This window comes from Notamacropus eugenii, chromosome 1, assembly GCF_028372415.1.
Source record: "Notamacropus eugenii isolate mMacEug1 chromosome 1, mMacEug1.pri_v2, whole genome shotgun sequence".
In the NCBI taxonomy this organism is placed as follows: Eukaryota; Metazoa; Chordata; class Mammalia; order Diprotodontia; family Macropodidae; genus Notamacropus; species Notamacropus eugenii.
In genome coordinates, this window is record NC_092872.1 from 475,876,634 (window position 1) to 475,899,172 (window position 22,539).

Below are 22,539 nucleotides of genomic sequence, written 5' to 3' on the forward strand. Positions count from 1 at the left end.
TAGGAACTGGAATTTGGTTATGTAAATTTTATGACAACATCACTGGTGAGTGAACAGCTGGAGTGGGAAGGAACAAAGGCAACAGGTTTTATTTAATCCCCACCAGACAGAGAAAATAGTTAACCAGTTCCTTGCTGCCACTAAGTTTTCCAGAGAGATTATTGGCTGTAGCTGAGTCCAGAGCTGAGAGCCCTTGAAAGATTCTAGCCCTTTCCTTTAGACTCTAAGCAAGGTTGAACAAAGAACCACAGAACCATAGAACAGTAAATATAGCCTGCAGGGAGTAGACTTTAATTTACTGAATGTTAGAACATGGAACATCAGAACGGCAAGAGACCATAGAACACAGGATATAGAATTTTAGAGCTTCAAGGGCCAAAGTATTAGACACAGTCTAATACAAAACCATAGTTTGCCAGAGGTAGAAACTGAGGCCTAGATAGAGGAAGTAACTTGGTCAAGTAGGTATTGAGCTGTGGAGCTGGGACTGGAACCCAGGTCTCCTGATTTCTAATCCACTACTCTTTCCACCAAGCCATGCTCTCTCTCACTAAACCAATCCAGGTCTTAGGAGAGCAATGATCTCCAGTGCAGACAAAGAACTTCATGGATGGATTCAAAAGACACAAAGAATCACCCCCAACTCAAAACACCAAATATCTCCCTCATCTTCATAGACACCTAACTGAAAATCCACCAGAAGGCTTCCTCCCTCTTCTAAGTTTTTTTTTGTTCCTCTTTTCAAGTACACATTGCCCTAGGGGAAATCAAGTCTGTTGCTATCAGTCATTAATACTTCAATATGAATGATTCACTAGGACACTTCCAATAGAACAGATGGATCCAGTCCAGAAGAGTGGATGGGAATTTGGGGAGAGAAAAGGATTTTGAGTTCTAGAATACTGTGTTGCAAACAGGTCCGAGCAGACACCTAAGATAGACACAGAAGGAGCCTATGAGTGAACTGGAGGTAAGCTAGGAACCTAAGAAGGAAAGTGGAGGACTGAAATGAGAATGATTTGGGCCTCCATACTTCTCTCACTTCACTCCCATACTTAAAGGCTTAGCTCCCTACTCCTCTCCCCTCAAAAAAGTCCAAATGCCTCATAAAGCCTTTCCTCAGTCTTTCAATGGCTAGGGCCCTCCTTCCCAAATTATCTTGTATTTAACTTCTTTGTGTAGATTTGCATTTATTAATTTTATACTTATGTTGTATGTATGTTTATATGTACCTGCCTTCCCATTTATAATATAATCTTTACAAGAAGGGATTGTTTCATTCTTTGTACCTTTATCCCCAGGACCTAACTGCCTAGAACGTATCAGGTGCTTAAGAAATTCTTGTTGATTGCACACTCAATTCGGTATGAAAATCTATCTTACACTACAAGAAAATAGGAGGGAAGGGGATAAGCGGGGGTGGGGGATGATAGAAGGGAGGGCAAATGGGAGGATGGGGGTAATTAGAAGTAAACACTTTTAAAGAGGGACAGGGTCAAAAGAGAGAATAGAATAAATGGGGAGGCAGGATAGGATGGAGGGAAATATGGTTAGTTTTTCACAATATGACTGTTACAGAAGCGTTTTGCATAGCTATACATGTATAACTTATACTGAATTGCTTGTCTTCTCAGTTCGGATGGGTGGGGAGGGAGAGAGAAAAGTTGGAACTCAAAGTTTTAATGAATGTTAAAAATTGCTTTGACATGCAACTGGGAAATAAGATATACAGGCAATGGGATACAGAAATCTATCTTGCCCTACAAGAAAATAGAGGGGATGGGGATAAGAGAAGGGAGGGGTGTGATAGAAGGGAAGGCAGATTGGGGAAAGTGATAATCACAGTGCACACTTTCTTGGAGTGGGTGGAGGGGAGAGATGGGGAGAAAATTTGGAACTCAAAATCTTGTGGAAGTGTCTGTTGAAAACTAAAAATAAATAAATATTTTTAAAAATGAAATTCTTGTTGTTTGATTAATTTGTACTTGAGGTTCCCTACAATCTGTAACTCCTTTAACTTTCTAGCCTTATATCATGCCACTCTTTCAAGTGATCTACATCAAACTAGACTACTAGTTAACTCCTAAACATAGCTCTCACATTCACACCTTCTCCATGAAATTTTCCCTGGAATACCCAAAGAGAGGGTTTCTCTCTCTCCTTTGACAGCCTCCCTAGAATAACTTGGTTTGTACCTCTCTTAAGCCCTAAGTTCTATTTTTATCATACTTATTGGTGCTACAAGTCATTGATAGATGATTAAGAAATAGGGACAAAGGAAATAAGCATTTATTAAGTGCCAACTACATGCCAGACAATATGCTGTACACTGTATAAATATTACCACATTTGATCATCATAATAACCATGAAAGGTAAGTGCTATTATTAAAATCTCCATTTTACAATTGTGGAAACTAAGGTAAGGTTAAATGAATTGCTTAGGGTCATACAGCTAGCAAGTGAACTCAGGTCTTCCTTATTCCAGACCCAGCACTCAATTCACTGTACCACCTAGCTACCTAGATAGACAGATAAAACACATACACACACACACACATGACAGAGATACATATAGCTGCTGTTAAGCATCCAATACATATGGTTCAATCCAATCAATTGCTGTTTTTTCACTATCTCTCATATCAATCTCTTTCTCTCTAATCATGAGGCCACCACCCTAGTCCAGACACTCATCATCTCTGAATTGGTTTCCCTGCCTCCAGTGTCTCCATTTCGATCCGTCCTCCATACAGTTACCCAATGGGTATGCCTAAAGCGCAGCTCTATCCATGCTACTGCTCAAGAAGCTTTAATGATTCCCTATGACCTCTAGAACAAAATAAAAACTCCTGTTTGAGCATTTAAAATCCCTCCCAATCTGATTCCAAATCCTGTCACATTCTTTCTGCATCTTTCACATCCTCTCTGTCAACTCAAGCACCATTTCATACAAGAAGCACTTCCTGATTTTCCCAGTTGTTCCACCACCAATTACATTGAATTTACTTGTCTGTATATGTGTTGTTTCCTTCCACTTTTATATAAGCTCCTGAAGAACAGGGACATTCATTTTGGCTTTTTTATCCTCAGGGCTTATCACAGTATCTGCCAAATTGTAGTTGCTTAATAAATATCTACAATATGATGACAGACTTTGATAGACTTAGCTCTTCTCAGCAACTCAAGGACTTAAAACAACTCCAAAAGACTCAGGATGGAAAATGCCATCCCCATCCAGACAAAGAAACATGGAATCTGGATGCAGAATGAAGCATGGTATTTGCTTTCTTTTTTGTTTTGTTTTTTCTTTCTCATGGTTCCTCCCATATGTTCTAATTCTTCTCTATAGCATGACTAATGTGAATATATATTTTACAAGAATGTATATGTAGAGCCTATATCAGATTGTATTCTGTCTTGGGAAGGGAAGAGGGGAGGGAGGCAGAGAAAATTTAAAACTTATGGAAGTAAATGTTGCAAACTAAAAATAAATGAATTTGTAATAAATAAATAAATGAAAAAATAAACATCTACAGAACTGAATTGAGAACATGGCAAAGTGGATGGAGGTTCAGCACTAGGGTCAGAAAAACCTGGATTCTAGTTTCACAGATAAGCTGCAGATATCACATGGAAAGAATTTCTGTATACCAATGAAATTACAAATCCAGATTAAAAGGGGGAGAGGATTGTGTCCTAGCCCTTTTACTCCAACTAGACCATGAGATTCTTGAGAATGGGGCAATATTATTCACCTCTATCACCCTCAGGGTGTAACATCCAACTTGACTAGGTACTTCATATTTCTAAATGCTGTTTATTGAATTGGGGAAGGGGGTACAACAAGGTACAGAAGTCAAACCACACCCTGCCTTATTTTTGTCAAGGCTGCTTCACACTGGCTGTATATCTCCTTGCCCCAACTCCTAGTTTTATGGAAATCCCTTCTTATCTTTTTAAACTTTTTTTTCTTTTTTATTCTAAACTTAACAAGTATTTCAATATGCAAAAAAGAAGACTGCACATGAAATTGTAAACTTAGATTTACATAGAGTTGTGGATACATGTTAATTTTAATATAACAGTAGGATGACCACCCTACTTGTCTTTATCTCTTTCTCAGCTTCCTTCTCTTTTCTGCATGTTTAAAAAATGTTTCATTAATACTCTTTTCTTTCTTTTTTTTTGCATCACTATCATTAGCAATCAACTCCCCCTTTCCCCAATAGAAGTCCTCCCTTGTAAAGAACAAGTATTATGAAACACAAGAAATCTACCCACGGCCACATCTGAAAATTCATGTGTCATTCTTCACTCCAGTCCATCACCACTTTGCTAAGGGGTGGGAAACATGCTTTATCATTAGTCTTCTGAAGTAATGGTTGGTCATTGATCAGAAGTCTTATATGTTTCAAAGTTGTTTTCTTTTACATTATTAAAATTATTGGATAAATTATTCTGATTCCCTCCCTTTCTTCAATACCCAATTCAAATTCTCGAGTCCTGTATGAAGCCATCCTTGACCATGTCCACTTCTCCCATTTTTTGTAGACTTTACCTGGTAGCATTTATCACAGTTCCCCCTGTGTCAGGGTTATGTCTGTACATAGCTTTCCCTAATATTAGCTTGTGAGCTTCAGAGCCAATGTATTTGTTTATTTCCATATGCCTAGAGCTAAGCACATAGTAGGTGCTTAATAAGTTTGTTGAATTGAATTTGTTGAATTAACCTTAGGTAGCTTACTTCTTCCCATGAGCCTCTGCTTCCTTCACTGTGAAGTGAGGAGGTTGTCCTACATGATCTCTAAGGTTCCTTCCAGCTGTGATGCTCTATGGTTTTTTCATTGCTCCTACAAAAACCATTTCATCTTCCCAGTTTCCTTATTTCGGTTGAGGGTACTACTAGTTTCCTAATCCTAGATCATCGTTGATTCTTTCTCCTACCTCAACAGCCACAAATGATCTGTTGTCAAGCCTTGTTTACTCTAATTCTAACAATGTCTCCAACACATAACCTCTTCCCTCCCTAGTCCAGTCCCTCAACATCTGCCTCCACAGCTATTTTAAGTCTTTCTAAATTGACTGTCAGCCTATAACTTCTCCTCTCTGCAACCCATCTTTCACACAATGGCACAAATAATCTTCCTAATGCAAAGGGCTGACTATGTCACTTCACTTCTGAAGATCCTTCCATGACTCCCTCATTTTACTGGGATAAAAGCTGAACTCCTCGGCCCCACCTTTAAGCCCCCAACTTACCTTTCAAGTCTTATTTACTTTCCATCACACATTCTATTTTCTTACCAAACTAGACAACTGGCTCATATAAAACTCTACCTGCTACTTCCCAGCTCTAGGAAGTCCTTCAAGCTACCATCCCTTCACCTCTCCAGATTTCAAAATCCTCCTCTTGAATGCTCTGCTCAGGTCCCACCATCCCATAAAGCTTACTGTACTTTTACAGGCTGTTTAGCAGTATCTCCCTCCTCAGATTTTCCTACAGTACTTATTTTGGATCTCATTTTGCCACCCTTCCGCATCTTAACCTAGCCTAGTCTGAAATGTGGGCATATTTTATCTCCCCAAGTAGACTATGGGTTCCATGGTGTCCTTTAAGTCTCTTCTAAAAGCCTACATTGGAAGCCTTTCCAAAACTCTCTTAATTCTACTGTTATTTCCTTTTTCTCTTGTATCTATCTTGGTTTGTATATATTTGTTTGCACCTTGTCTCCCCTATTAGATTGTGAGCCTCTTGAGAGCAGGATTGTCTGTGGCTTCTTTTTGTATCCCCAGCACTTATCACAATGTCTGGCACATAATAGGTACTTAACAAATCTGTTGATTGATTGATTGAGAGGAGGAATAGTATCATTTTCATATTTGTATTTCCATCCAGTGCCTTCAACAAAATAAGAGCTTCAATGCAATAAACACTTATTAAGTACATGAGCACGTTATCAAGGTACCATGATATGCATGGAATAAAATCCCTGTTGAATTAAATTAGATTCTCCCATCCTTCCCAGCTCTAGCATTTTTATATTCCAAGGTCCCTTCCACTTCTGGTATTCTACATTCATGGGATCATAGCTTTAGACTTGGAAGGCATCTTAGAAGTAATTATAGGTGATTTAGTACAATAACCACATTTTCAGTTGAGGAAAATGAGTTAGATAGTAACTGGGTAAGTGATTTTTGTGATAGTATCAAAGGTAGGATTTCAATGCAGGACTTCCTGGTTCAAAAGCCAGCACTCTATCTGCTACAAAGTTCTTAGGTTTCCTGAGATTCTGTTCTAAGTATTTCTTAGATCTGACACTTTGCATTCAGTGTTCTAAAGTCCCTCCAAGGTCTAATACTCCATTCTAAGGACCCTTCCCTTCCTCGACATTCTAGATTCTAAGGAATTCCCATACTAACATTCTAACCTCTAAGGAGTTTCTCTGCTCTGAAGTTTTAGGCTCCAAAGTCTCCCTGCTTTAAAGTTCTAGGCTCCAAGGAGTTTTTCTGCTTTGAAATTTTAGACTCCAAAGAGTTTCCTTGCTTTAACATTCTAGCCTCCAAGGAGTTTCTCTGCTCTGACATTCTAGGCTCCAAGAAGTATCTCAGCTCTTATATTGTAGATCCTAAGATGTTTTCCAGCTCTGATATTTTGAGTTGCTTTAAGATTTTAGAGACTTGGCCATCACCTCCCCGATGGCAGGAGGGATACCCCAGTTGGGGAAGGAAGACGGTAGAAAAGAAGAGAAAAAAAAATGAGAGGGAGAAGGTGCCATCTCCTCCCACCCATACCCTGAACTTTACCTTGCCCACATACAGGGGTTCAGTACCCGTGTACTCCTCCACCACGAAGAATTGGTTCCAGACCCAGCCTCGCTTTACACGACCACTGGCGAGTGCTCTGTCGTCTTCCTCCGGCCCTGTTATGGCTGGGGTCCCAGCAGCCCACAAGCTTCCCAGAAGCAAAAGAAGCGGAGGCAGCAACAGAGGCGGCAGAGACAAGCTGGCCCCCAGAGGCCTCCCCCTGGCTCCGGGGCACGGCCTCCTCATATTTCTCCGTGGTGGAAACCGGGCCCAGGTACATGGACGGAGAGGCTGAGCCCCAGGACGCACCTGAGCCACGGTCACATATTGGTCTCAGGCCCCCCGGGGGGCCAAGGTCAGGCCAGTGCTGGGGCACCCGAGCTCCTCATGGCACTTCCGATTGGTTCAGTTCGGCCCTGGACGGAGCGGCCCCGGCAGGACAGACTGAAGCACTGACCCCAGGGACGGGGGCTCTGGCACGGCTCCCAACTGGATAGGGGATCGCAGCTCTCATTGGAGGCCCCCCACTCCGGGTCTGGCGACTTCGCGCCCCAGTCGGGCGACGACCTGGAGATCACTCAGAAGCTCCACTCTTGCCCGGGCTACACCGGGCCATCTCCAGGCTCCGTGGCAGTGGTTGGAGAGCAGACGGTTCAGGCTCGTGGCTCAGTCTTCCTTGGGCCCGGTCAGGGGTGCAGACTGTTGTCTGGGAAGCCCACTCCAGGAGCCTGGGGGAAAGAGAGTGATGTCAGTGGTAACTTTGCGAGGGTCACTTGCTCTTTCCCCATAAGGCGCTCCTTCCCCTTTGCCTTCCTTTCATGCACTCCCTCTTTGGGAAGCTTTTCCACTGGATTTACTGCCAGGTATTGTCCTCTGGATAAATGAAATGATCTCCAGAGTTCCTTCCAGATCTAAATCCTATGATCCCTCCTTCCTTTCCGATCAGCGGTCCTTTCCCTCCACCCCTCTACCACCACCACCACACACACACACACACACACACACACACACACACACACACACACCCTTCCCTAACACTCATCATCCAAGGAGCCTTTCCACTACACCAGTAACTTGGTGAAGCTGGTTGGCCTAAAAGTCAGGAGACCTGGGTTCTAATCATAGCTCTGTCACTAATACATTCCTTACATTCCTCCTCTGTAAAACACTGATCTGAGTGGTCTCTCAGGTACTTCCACCTCAAATATTCTCCATACCAGGGGTAGAGAACATGCAGCCTCAAGGCCACATATGGCCCTCTAGGTCCTCAGGTACGGCCCTTTGACTGAATCTAAACTCCACAGAACAAATCCCGTTAATAAAAGGATTTGTTCTGTAAAATTTGGACTCATTCAAAAGGCCAGACCCAAGGACCTAGAGGGTCACATGTGGCCTTGAGGCTGCAGGTTCCCCATTCCTGCTCTATACTATGATTCTCTTCTTAAACTTGAGGCTATTCCCTATGAACCTCAGAGCAAACTCCTTCCTGAAGAGAAGACCCTAATGTCTCTTTTACCCTAACCATCAGCCATCTCATTCTCCACCTGAGATGCAGCCTGGGGCAGGGCCTACACCAAATTACATAGCAAATCCTAGATTATCAGAGAGACCTTAGAACAGAATAGTGTTTCAGATGCAATGAATGAATGAACGAGAAAGCATTCTGAGGAGGTAACACTGAACTGAGCCTTGAAAGATATCAAGAAAAGCACCTATCCCTTATCTATAAAAACATGGTCTCCAGAATTGTATTTTCCCCCCTTCTCTGAGCTAAGCAGGTCCACCAGCAGCTATGACATTTATGGGGTTTGAATAGTGAGGACTCAAAAGGAATCTTTATTTAAGAGCACATGACTGGGAAACTGAGGAAGAAGTATGTCTATAAATCATCCCCAAACTAGCTGAGATCTAGGGCCTGACACCAATATTTACAGATCAAGGTTTTATTCCCTACATTCAGGCACCAGTTGAAATGAGACTGGAGTTATAGACAAGGAACAGCCTATGCCACACAAGCCTTCATTCTGGGAAGGTTATGACTGTCTGGGGAATGGCTAGAGGGCCAAAGATAGCTCCCTTGGCTCGGTCAGGTAGTTCCAAGCTCCATCACTGCTCAATGGGGAGATATTGTGAGGAAGAAAGGACTGGGAGGTGGCTTGAGGCCTCCTCCCATGGGAAGTAAGAAATGATGGAGAGGAAGCAATTGATAGAGAGGAGACAGGAACACCTCCCATTCAACTATACCAGTTTCATTACCTATCCCCAGAGCCTGTCCTCAGCAGAGGAACTCCATGGCTGGCCAAAACTAGGAATCCCTGGACCTCACCAAAGGTACTCTTAGTTCCCTTCTATTTTTTAAAATTTCTATTTTTCTATGGTCTCTTCCAACTCTAACACTCTGCAATTCTTCCTCAGCCTCTTTTCCTGTCCCCTATTCCCATGTCCACTACTCCTTCCCTAAATGAGAGGGGAGGTGATTGGTCCATTTTAACTCACAATCTAGCTGGTTTGAAGCTAGATCTCTTTAAAGCCCAGACTCATTTCTTGTGGATTCTAGGTTTATAAATATGTGAAGCTATTTGGATATGAATGAAAGGTCCTGGAAATCTTTCCAGAACATGTTAGGAAGACTAGAACTTTCCTTTCCCTACCCTCCATCTTTAACAGATGGAACATATACTATCAGAACTGGAAGGAACCTTAGATACCAACCATTCCAACCTCTTCATTTTACAAAGGGGAGATGCTTGAGGTCCTGCATTGATAAGTGGGGTAAAGGGAGATCCTGAACAGAATATGCTGAATTCTCCAACTGTGTAAATTTCTCTTGGGCAGGCCCTCTTTCTACCTGCTATGACCTGCTGATGCCCATCTATGTGTGCATGTCCCAGAATATAACAGCTGGGATGGGTCATTGGACATACAGCATACAGTGTCAGCACTGGATAGAATGTTAGAACTTTAGATATTTAGTCATTTCCCCCCCTCCCCCATTTTGACAGAAAAAGAAACTGGGACCCAGAGAGGGAGAGGAACTTGAGAAAGGTTGCAAAGCTGCCTTATCGGCAGTGCCTACACACACGTGCATGTGTTTGGTGACAGGGCCAGCCTTGGCAGATCTGTCACTGGATGTTATTAATGGGCTGGTCCCTCCCTCTCTGGGGCAGTAATGACGACATTAATAAAGCTTTGTGCATGAGAGACACTACATAAGTACAGCCCTCACTGACATTAAATCAGCTTGGCCCCAGTGCCGACCCTGCTACCCCCACTGGCGGCTCCTCCGACAGGCGAGTGGGTCATTCATCACCCTCCTTTGTTTATAGACTTTCCGTCAGGGCTCATAAGCAGCGGATTTAATCCCTCTGGCCGGACATGGGCCCAGAGCAGCCCCTAGACAGCAGCTGCTTCCTCACACCAACAGCCTTACCATGGCTAAAGACTCCTTCTCAATAGCAGGCCCCGACTTTGTTAAGGAACCATCTCTAAACCCCCTACCCCTCTTAGAGCAGCTTACATTTCTGTAGTGCCATAGGGTTTGCCAAGTACTTTTCTTACGACAGCTCTGAGAGGTAAGGGAATGACAGCATTACCTCCATGTTACAGCTAAGGATACTAAGACTCATAGTATCATAGACTGAGAGCTGGGGGGCACCAGTTCACTTTACAGACAAGGAAGCTGAGGCCCAGAGATGTTAAGTGACTTATCTGGGGTCCTACTGCTGACTCCAAGTCCAAGACTCTATTGCTAGCCATTTATAGTCTTAGAGATTTGCTCAAGTTCACACAGTTAATAAGCAAAAGAGCTGAGATGGAGGACTGACTCTTCAGTTCATTTTTCTTCCACTGTGCTGGATAGTCTCACAGACTGTCCCTGTCATCCTCTGATGGCTCACAAAAAAATAAAAAAGAGTATAGCTCTATTCCCTTCTAGATCCCAGTGCCTCTGTGGTCTCCAGGGAAATTTGGACATGTGAGCAGTTACCTAGTTGTCAATAATCTAGTTCACCTCCCACCTCTCTGGCCTCACACTATTACCTGATCCTGAACTCCAAACTCAGGATAGCCCTGCATATAGCTCCTTTCCCATTTCCCAGGGCAAAACTTGGATGCCAAGTGAGAGAAGTCAATCATCTTTAGCTCCAGCCCTGCCATAGAGTTACTTGTGAGACTTTAGGCAAGTTATTTCCCTTCCCTGCGTGTCAGCTTCCTCATCTGCATAATGAAATGGTTGGGCTAGATTAGGGATTTTTAACCTTTCTAAATCAGGGACCTTTTGACAGTCTGGTAAAGTCTATGGATCTTTTTTCCAAATAAAATTTTTAAAATTCATAATTGAAGGAAATGCTAAATTTGAGCTAGAGATTCATGAAAATAAAGATGTCATCTTTTTCCATCCAAGTTCATGGACCACTTAAAATTTATCCTGGAGATGGTCTAGTCCCTTTCAACTCTGGAATTCTGTGTTCTAAGGTTTCTCTCATTTATCCAACAAGGAGCATTTATTAAATGTTACTTCTATACAGAACACTTAGTACAAGAGACCTCACATTAGATAAGACACAGCCCCTGCTCTCATGGAGAATTCACAGTATAGTAGCGGAATAGGGCACAAACATAGAAAACCATGATGTACAACATTCTAGAGTAAATACATTAGAGATATACAAACAAAGTGCCACATGAGATCTAAGGAGGAAGGGTTAATGTTCTCTGCTCTAGGGAACCTTCTAGTTTTGACAGTCTATACTCCTCTTCTAGTTAAGAGAATACATTACATAGAGATCATAGTCTTAAAATTCAAAAGGATCTTAGAGGTCATATAGTCCAGCCCTCCTCATTTTACAGAACAGGAAACTGAGGTTCAGTGACTTGCCCAAAGTCCCAGAAGTGCTATTTGAACCTAATTCCTTTTCCACTAAGGCCGTGGTTCTATTTACTGTATTTCATCAGACTTAGGGCAGCAGCTTCTGAACCACAGGAAAGGTATGATTGAGTTGGCTCAACAGTCACTGCTGTTTCCCCTGTCTGGAATGTCTTCTCTATCCCCAAATTCAGAACCCTTCATCCCACCTTCTTTCTTCAAGGCTCAGATCAGGTTTCACCTTCTGCCGGAAATATTCCCTGACCCTCCCAGCCCATGAAGATCTCTTCCTTTGAGCTATTACTCTTACTGTCTCTACCACTACTTGTGTACATAGTATAGACTGAAGGCTTTCTACCATGTTTAGAATTATAGTGCTCAAAGACTACACAATAGATTGTCAACAAGAACTCATACAGGGTTAGTAAAAATGAATACAGGGTCACACTCCCAGGAACTTCCTAATTGTTCTCCCTGCTTCTAGTTTCCTCTCTCTAGTTCATCCTCCACGTCTGTAGAATTATCCCTAAAGCGGGGATCTGATGGCCATGCCAGTCCTCTGCTGGGGATCATCATGAGCTCTCTCTTGCCTCCGGCAAAAAGTACAAACTCCTGACCTTGGCGTTTAGAGTCCTTCTTCAAAGTCTTCGCTTTTCTTCTACAGGCCTACTACTCATCATTTTCCAGACTTAGCACTGAGTGCTGCACTGACTGGCTATCTCCTATGCTTGTAACGTTCTCCCTCCTTATCTCTTGGAATCCTTTGCTTTTTTAAAAACTCAGTGAAAGTGCTTTTGGGAAGTCTTCCCATAGCCTCCTACTTGCCAGCGCTCTCCCCCTCCCCAGATGGTCTTAGATTTATTTATTTATTTCTATTCATTCGTTTTTGTTGGCTTATTTATTTGTTCATTCATTCATTTTCACTTCTTTATTATTTGTTTTTGTTTGTTTATATGCTCTATCCCCCAGGAAAAGACATGCTCCTTGAAGGCAAGGACTGAATTGGGGTTTGTCTTTGTATCCCCAGCACCTAGCATAGCATCTAGCTCATAGTAGGTGTTGCATAAATGCTTATCAAATATAATTCAGTGAAGACCAGCACAAAGCTAGGCACACAGTAAGCATTTGATCAAGACTCATTCAGGACCAGGTAGTCTGTCAGTAAGCAACAGCAAGAGACTATATCATAGTAATAATAGCTGGCATTTATATAGTGCTTTGGAATTCATAATCTCATAGATTTAGAGTTGGAAGGGACTTTGGGGTGATTTAGTACAAGCTTATTATTTTACAAATAAGGGAAGTGAGGCCTGGAGAGGACAAATGATTTTTAGCAAGTGATAGAGCTGGGATTTGAACTTGTATCTTCTAAACATCAAATCCAGCATTCTTTCCACTGCCTCCTCAGTTTGGAAAGTGCTTGAAATAAGTATCATATTTGAGCCTCAGGACAACCATTTGAGGTAGGACACAACAGGTGTTTTTAATCCTTATTTTACAGGCGAGATAAATTGAGTGGTTTGTCCATTGTCACAAAACTAGTAAATGTCTGAGGTGAAATTTGAATGCAGGGCTTCCCAACTCCATTTCTAGTGCTGTCTTCACTTGCTACTTTTGAAAACAGGCACTGAATAGAAGAAACTCAAACAGGGCTGGACACTCAGTAGGTATTCAGTAACGAATTGCTAGCTGCTGGATTTCCTGGGACTTCTTAAGCAGCTTCTCTCTTTTTCTCTCCAATGAACACCCACCCTCTTGGGCCTGTTGACTTACTATTTTGAGCTCAGTCCTATTTAGTTCACCCCATGTTTGATTGAGTACCTACTATGCGCCCAGCACTGCTTCTCCTTGGCCTGCTCTTTTCTTTCCTGAGGGCAGACATTCCTGCACACTGTATGTCCTTTTCTAATTTCCCAATTCCCCTTCAGCATTACTCTTGCCTGGCATAGTCACCATGGCTCAGCTGCTTCAGGGCCCTCATTTATTACTCAGCCCAAGATCCTCTGAGAGCTCTCTGTGGGCATGAGCTTACTGTCCTACCACTTAAACCTCTCTTATTCCTGCTGTGCTGATCTTTCAGGGCCATTTGAAGGGTGTGGTAAATAGAATTTCACCCCAAAGCCCCTAAGATGAAATGCCTCGGATAACCAGGGCCCAGTTTTTCCACTACTATATTAGATGAATTCGGATTTAACTAGATAACAGTCCTGCCCTTTTATGGTCTGAGGCACTCCATTAACACTCACATAGGGTTACCACATCTAATTCAATTCAATGCAACATTCATTAAGTACCTACTGTATGTGGAGCAATGGAAAAGAGGGGAAATTTAAATAAGGTCTCTATCCACTTTCACCTCTTGCTCTTGGCTAAGTAATCAGATCAATACTACCATTGCTTCTGGAAAGTGACTGCTTCAATCACCGGTCTGCTGCGTGGCCATCACTCTCCTTTAGGTGTAGTCATTCCCTGTAGTATGTGCATGCAAGCTCCTTGAGGGCAGGGATTATCTCACTTTCATTAGTTACATTCCCAACAATTAGCACAATTCCTATCACAGAGGAAGCACTACATAAATTCTATTTAAAAATTTCATCTGTAGTCTCATGGATGAGTCCTATGTATGTCTGCAATGACTATGCTAAGACACATGCAGATAATACACAGTACTATATGATAAGTACATTAGACAGGTACAAAGTCCCTCAGAGGGAATTTCACCCTGAGCCTATAGAGTACCTCAAAGTAAGAGACAAGAGTGGAAGTTATCATGGGGATGGATTATGGAAATATGTACCTAGGTTCACAATTATGATCAAGTACCTTGAACCCAAACCCCATTTGATCTTCAGTAGTTATAGCTCTAACCAAATTTATGTATAAGAATTTTAAAGGAATAAAGGGCAGAGGACTCGGTAGAGGAGAGAGCCTTCTTCCTCCTCCCTTCCTTCAATTTCCCCATTGTTATTAGCAGGAAAGTTCTTTAAGTCAGTTACATGCTTCAGAATCTGAGGCCCAGGTTCCTATAGTTTCTTACTCAACAAAACACACATGTGCCCAGGCGTGGACACACACACACACACACACACACACACACACACACACACATACACCCTCTACCCTCTCTACCCTCACCTCTGTTCCTTACCTGAAACACTAGGTCAGGGTTATCCCACAGAAGGTAAGGGAAGGAAAAGGAAAACTCTTCTCCCCTTTTGTTTGGTAGATGTGTTCTAATCATTTCATACTGGAATTCTAACAGTCTTTTCTCAAACCTAATCCTCCTTGACCTCTCTGCAGCATTTGACACTGTTGATCATCTTTTCTTTCTGGATACTCTCTCTTCTCATGAGTTTCACAACACTCTTCACTCTTGATTCTCCTATCTGAGCAAACACTCCTTTTCAGTCACCTTTGTTGGGTCTTCATCCAAATTATGCACAAGTGTCACCCAAGGCTCTGTCCTAGACACTCTGTTCTCTCTCTCTCTCTCTCTCTCTCTCTCTCTCTCTCTCTCTCTCTCTCTCTCTCTCTCTCTCTCTCTCTCTCCATCTACCTACCCAGGGATCCAAACATCCATCTATCTTTCCATCCATCAATCCATCCATCCATCCATCCATCCGTGTATCTACCTATCTATAATCTATCTACCTACCTGCCAATCTAACCATCTACCTATCCATCCATCCATCCATCTATACTATCTCATTTGATGTCATTAGCTCCTGTGGGTTCACAATTATGATAGCTATACAGCTGATTCCCCAGTCTATATATCCAGCCCTCATCTCTCTTTGCTGAACTAGTCATACAACTCCTGTTTTCTCTTATATTTCTTGACTTAGATGTTCCACAAGACATGTTCCCAACATGTTCAAAATAGAACTCATTACCCAAACTCTCATCCACTTCCAATCTTTCCTATTCCTACCAAGGATACTACTACCTCCTAGCCACCCTTCTCACTCCATCTCTCTTCTCCATGCCTTTGCACTGACTATCTCATGTGCATGGAATGTTCTGTCCCCCTCACCTCTTAGTTCCACTGGCTTTCTTAAACACAACTCAAATCCTGCTTTTTACAAGAAGCTACTCCCCTCCTCCTCCATCTGTTAATGTCTTCATTCAAATCACTCTCAGCTGGGGACAGTTAGGTAGTATAGTGGTCAGAGTGCTAGCCCTGGAGTCGGGAGGACTTGAGTTCAAATCCAGCCTCATACACTGTGACCCATACAGCTATGTGACCCTGGGCAAGTCACTTCACCCTGTTTGCCTCAGTTTCCTCATCTGTAAAATGAGCTCAAGAAAGAAATGGCAAACTACTCCAGCATCTTTGCCAAGAAAATTCCAAATGGAGTCACAACGAGTCAGAGTTGACTGAAACAAACAACAAACTCTATATATAGTGTGTATGACCGAAATAACCACATGTTGTCTCTGCTTCATGCGGGCTGGGACTTTTTTTGTTCTTCTTTGTATTCTCAGGACTTAGCATGATGCCTGGCACACAGTACACAACTAATAAATACCTTTTGACTGACTACACTGTCCCATATAGATATTATTCATGTATGACCCAAAGAAACACTGTTACCCATATATATCTCTATAGAAACATAGTGACCTTTTTCATTATCTCAGAGAAATGCTACCTATAAACCTGTCCAATAGAAAGTGTTAACAGCTGCCTAACTATTCCTACGTATACGTTGTTATCTAAGAAGCTTCCTTTAGAAACATTGTGTTTCATATGTGTGTACATATGTGTGCATAAAACAAATATCTACATACACATAAAGATGCAAATATTCCTTTGAGAAATACTGTTATTCATGGCAGCTCTAGTCCGCCATTTCTATCAGCACCAATGGAGTCCTGGGTATCCAGAAGATATCTAACCCCTTTGGGAACACTATTTCCATGTGACAACACCTTCTAACTTCTAAACATTGGTTCCAATGGAAGTCATAGGATGATCCTCGCTGTAAGCTGACATGAAAGGTAGAGAGTGAGCAAGGATGTTATAGCAAGCCCAAGTTTCTTATTGGCAGCCCTTAATGCCCTGGGTACCAGCATAACCCTGGTTAATTCACTGGATCCCCGAGTATCCCTGGGGCCATGGGGGCAGAGGCCATGCATGGTCTGAGCTCTCCAATTATTGATGATACTACTCTACCGAGGCCTTACAGCACTATAAATAACCAAGAAACAAATATGTCCAGAGTCACCAAGAGTCATACACATTTGATCATGTGTCAACAATCCATGTTGGGGAGGTGATGTTAAGAAATGGTTGTGTAAATCTATGACTATGATCTAAGAGCACTTTAACTAGATTCTCTGAACTTGGAGTCAGAGTCCCTGGATTTGAACTTCACTTTTGCTATTTGCTACCCATGTGACCTTGGGCCAGTTGTTTAAACTCTTTTAGCCTCATTTTTCTCATCTGTAAAATGAGAGGGTTGAATAGATGATTTCTAGAGTTCCTTCAAGCTCTGTATTCTATAATGCTATGAACTTATTTGTGAACAGTAACTCTGAGAAACAGAAGATAGGAGAGAAGCAGCAGATTTGCCTATTGGTACTAAAATAAGAATAAGACTCATGCACACAAGCCTTAATGCTCCCCTCCATTTTGACAAAATATAGGACTACCCATCTCCCTCACCCTCATTCCTTAGGCTGCCTCTGATAATCATTTTAACTTAATTTCCCCAAGATTTTTGAAGGAATGTAAAAGAAAAGGAGAGATACAGTCATCCGCTCTAGTCTAACAATCTGAAATGATGGACTAGGTTCCACATAGCTCCCTAGGGACTCCCAGATCCCCTTGCATACTCCAGGGATTTCCTGGACTCTTCACATATCCTAGAGAAATGGCATATTCCTCATATGACTTTAAGCAGGGATGCTACCTCCACCTGAATTGTACTCAAGGCCATCCAAGCTCTCCTATGAGGAGCACAACCCCACCCTGTATAAACAGACCAATCATTACCCTTTACCCTCTCACCTTGCTTGGAATCTACCTTCTCCTGGTCAGTGGTTACTGGCTCCAGCCCTCAAACCCCCAGTGCCAAACCAGTGCCCGCCCCTCCGGCTGCGCTCCTCTCGCCTGACTGCCCCCCACCCCCTCCCCTTACACAGGGCGCCTGGCAGAGGCCTACTGTACATCATGTTGACAGTAGAAATTACATCCTGAGCGTATGTTTTACACCGCGCCCTGTCAGAACTCACCGCAGCCCAGTGATCAGGACAAATTGAATACCATCCTGGCCGTGTCAATATTGATTTCATTTTACAAATGCAGCCTGATTTGGGGGAGGGGAAGGGGGAGCACACTGATGATGTGGAACCCCCTGGGGAGGGGGAAGGGTAGAAAGGGGAGATTCCCCCCTCCCTATATCTCACTCCTCCCCCATAGTCAGCTTCCTGTTTGGCTCCACTCAGGAACATAGCTTCAACCCTTTAGGGATTTGGTTCCTGAAACCCAACACACCCAGGAAATGAAGTATCACCATTCACCTTCTCCTCCCCTACCTATCAGAGAGCAGCTTAGACAAATGTTACAGTCATAGACTGGCAGAGCTGGGAAGGCCCTTATAACCTAAAACAGAATGTCAAAAATGGAAGGGACCCTAGAACATAGAGCATAGAATGTTAGAGTTAAGAGGGGCATTAGGATGAAGAATATTGACGCTGGAAGGGATTTTAGGGACCATCTATTATAATTCCCTCATTTCATAGAGGAAGAAACTAAAGCCCAAGGAAGGGAAATGATGTTGTCCCTTGTTATTCAATGAATCAGTAGAAGGGCTGTGATTAGAACCTTAGTCAGGACCCCTAATCCAATCTTCTTTCCCTTCTGAACTCACAACAATGTCTGTTTGTACTCCTCAAGCCCACAGGGCCACCATAGGATATCCCTTGCCAACTTTCCATGATCCCATCATCCCACTATGGAAGGGCACAAAGCTGCCTCCTCTTCCTTAGAATATGAGGCTGAGTAAGGGACTCAGTCACACATTCTAAAAACAGGCAATATCTGTACCAGTGGAGGCATGTGATGGCACACTTACACTCCCATGTTGCTCTGCTTCTCCTATGTCAGCAACTTGGCATCCAGGGAAAATAGAAAGCAACCAAACCCCTAACAGCAGTTGCTCTCAGGGGTATATACCCACTCATGCCAGTGTGGAGTTGTGGCCAGGCAAATAAATCTCTCCCTCCCTACCCCTTTCTCTTTCTACACACACACACACACACACACACACACACACACACACACACACACACACACACACACACGAATTCACTCACAGAAGGAACATTTCATTTTCCTAAGCTTTAAAAGCAAAAAAAAACCCCCACATATATGCAAATACCGAGCTGTGACTGACATCCACAAGCCCTAGCCACATGACACACATGTGCACACCCACACATATAAACATTTCTCTATGATTGACACATAACACAACATACACATCTTCCAGTGACACACATTCCAACCTATCTTTCACTACCATCACCAGCCCATGTTAGGGAAACAATTTGCCAGGTCTACCAAGGTAAACCTCATTCACTGAAACCTCTTTGGAACCTCAGACTCTAGTCCTTATTGGGGCAGGTGGAGAGCTTGAATTAGGTGTGCACTCACAGAAGCCTCTTCTACTATCACTCCCCACACAAGCTCTAGTTCTATCCAGCCAAGACACTAACCTCAAATCTGAGAGAGAGAGAGAGCTGGGTTGGCATGACCCTAGAGAAAGAATAAAATTCCTCTTTCCCCCAAATGTGAAACACATACACACACACACATACATACACACCACTATCAGAGCATGGATAGATGCTCCTAGAGGGGGGGAGGAGAAGGACTTAATGAATACCCCAGGAATAACAGGGTGTTATAAAGGTGGGGGTAGAAGAGACACTTCCACATCAATCCTTTCTGCAGGAACCTGAGACCCAGAACACTCTGATCCAATGGAACTGCACCAGTATCATCTATGAGTTCTACCCTCTGACTGAGTACAAAGGGAATTGCAGAGAGGCCAAGCACAGAGACCTACAACTAGTTCAGAGTCATTTCAGTGCCGTGGTAGGGATCAAGTAGAATGTATTTAAAGGGCTTTGTGGTCAGTCAACAAGCATTTATTAAGCATTTACTCTGTGCCAGACACTGTGCTAAATGCTAGGGGTACAAAGATAGGCAAAACCAGCTCCTGCTCACAAGGAGTTCACATTCTAGTTGGTGAGATAACATACAACTGCATACAGATTGTATGTGTATAGCCTATATCAGATTTCTTGCCATCTTGGGAAGGGGGGAGGAGAGGGAGGGAGAAAAAAATTTTGTAATTCAAAATCTTATAAAAGTGAATGTTGAAAACTAAAAAATGAAATAAATGAAAATAATTACATACAGACTAGATAGATAGATATACATATAGCTAGAGAGAGAAAGCTGAGAGATAATATTGTTGTTGTTTGTATTTGTCCTTCATTCTGGAACAAGACCATGACATCAAGATGATGACATGACTTGTAGTTGATTTTGGTTTGAGTGAGGGAAGGCTGTGCAAGTTCACCAACCTCATTTTCTCCTCCAGAGCCATCTGGGTCCAGTGGCCTGATATTCATCAGGATGCCTGAAGATGGCCCAGGATGCCATGTGAGACCCTGGCCTTTCAGGCTAAGGTCTTATCACATTCTCACTTTGAGTGAGATACACTCATTCAACTCAAGGGATGGCCCCTTTAATAAAAAAAAAAAAACTCAAACTGGAAGGGGAAGACCCTCAAGGTTCCTGGGTGAAAGAGAAACAATTACTATTTAGTAATTCCACTCACTCTTTGCTAGGTGGGTGGGGACTTGTCCAGTCTATGAGCTCCAGAGTAAATTGGGTTTAAGGCTTGATCTTTGAGCAAAAAATGTAGCCAGTAAACCCAAAGGACAAAAAGGGAGCTTTTGGCCATGAAGAATACCTTCCCCCAGGCAGAACACCAGAGGAGAGGAGGGGAAGAGAGGGGAGGGGAGAGATAAAGGGAAAGGGGGAGGAGAGAGAGGAAGAAAGGGAGGGGAGAAGAAAGGAAGGAGAAAAAGGTAAGAAAAGAGAGAAGATGGAAGGAAACCTCAGACAGAAGTCACTAGCATTAAAAAGTACCAAGAAAGTTATGTCTCTTATCAAAGGTGAGATTTTTAGCTGAGATTTGAAAGAAGCCAAGGGAAGTAGGAGAAAGAGCATTCCAGGGGGAGTGGACAGCAGTGAAAAGCATTGAGTCAGGATGTGGAATGTCTAGGGTAAGGAATAGCAAGGAGGTCAGTATCACTGGATTATAGACCAGGTAGAGGGAAATAGAGTGTGAGAAGATTGGAAAGAGAGGAAAGGTCCAGGTTATAAAGGGCTTTAAAAGCTAAACAGAGGATTTTATATTCTATCCTGGAGGTAATAAGGAGCCATTGTAGTTTATTAAATGTGCGTGTTGGAGAGGGAAGTGTGTGTGATGTAGTCAGACCTGCACTTTAAAAAGATCAATTTGACAGCTGAATGGAGAATGGACTAGAATGGAAAGAGACTTGAGGCAGGATCAACCAGAAGGCTCTTGCAGTAGTCCAGGGTTGAAGTGATGGAGACTTTCAACTAGGGTGGTGGTCATGACAGAGAAAGAAAGGGGGTACATATGTCAGATTTTGTGAAGGTAAAAATGAACAGAATTGAGCAAGTGTTTAGAAAGAGGGTGTTAGAGAGATTGAAGAATTGAGGATGACATGGATTGTGAGCCTTGGGGGTTGGGAAGAAGGCAGTGATTTTGACATTAATAGGGAAGCATGGAAGAGGCAAGGGTTTGGGGAAAAGATAATGAGTTCAGTTTTGGGCATGTGCAGTTTGAGATATCTATGGGATGTTCAATGTGAGATATACAAGGGACAGCTGGGGATTGGAGATTGGGGGAGAGATTAGAGCTGGATAAAGAGATTTGAGAATCATCTGCAGAGAGATAACAATTGGGGAGAGCTAAGTGGCATAATGGATAGAGCACTATTCCTGGAGTCAGGAAGACCTGAGTTCAAATCCAGCCTCAGGCACTTACTCGCAGTGTGACCTGGGCAAGTCATTTAACCCAGTTTGCAGAGAGAGAGAGAGAGACAGAGAGAGAGAGAGAGAGAGAGAGAGAGAGAGAGAGAGAGAGAGAGAGAGAGAGAGAGAGAGAGAGAGAGAGAGAGAGAGAACAATTGAATCTGCAAACCTTAAAGTATAATATAAACACGTGTTGATGATAATAATAATATTGTTAACTGTTACACTAAGAAGCAGGCTGTTGTAGGTAGAGAGATGGTCCTGAAGTGAGAAAGACCCATGGAATTAATTACATTAATACATGCTAATTGTGTAAAACTAGACAAGTACACCCAGACTGCTCTCTCAGACTCTAAGTTGAAAAGAAGGTGCCAATCTGCAATCTTGCCTGGAGCTCCACAAATGAATAAAATCACAGATCTAGTCATTTCATGGGATATATGGCAAGAAGAGACCTTACACCATATAACATAAAATGTTAGAGCTAGGAGTAATTTTAGAAACCATCTCATTTGACAAAGGAGACTGGAACCCAGAAAGAGAAGGTATTCTACCCAAGGTCCCACAAGTGAGCCAGTTAGAGAACCCAAGTGTCCAGACAACTAGCCTGGGCCCAACCTCACTCCACAGCCTCTGAGCTATTCATTTGACAAGCTTCTATTTAATCCCTACTGTGTGCCACCTCTATGAGCTCTCCAAAGCTGAGACAATAAAACTGCCAGTGGAGGGGCGAAGGTGAGAGAAGTGGTGCAGTAGCAGGTAGTCCCAATTAGGGTTTGAGGACC

General features: G+C 42.8%; 1 protein-coding gene across 4 annotated transcripts in view; it reads right to left on the minus strand.

Annotated features, from left to right (window-relative positions):
- CDH22 (cadherin 22) overlaps nucleotides 1-22,539 on the minus strand; it is a 150,589-nt gene that overhangs the window by 97,797 nt on the left and 30,253 nt on the right. For all 4 annotated transcript variants that reach the window (XM_072632381.1, XM_072632386.1, XM_072632385.1 and 1 more), the window contains exon 2: nucleotides 6,807-7,534. In XM_072632381.1, the coding sequence (XP_072488482.1) occupies nucleotides 6,807-7,052 (246 nt within the window). In that variant the 5' untranslated portion in view covers nucleotides 7,053-7,534. The remainder of the gene's footprint in view (nucleotides 1-6,806; nucleotides 7,535-22,539) is intronic.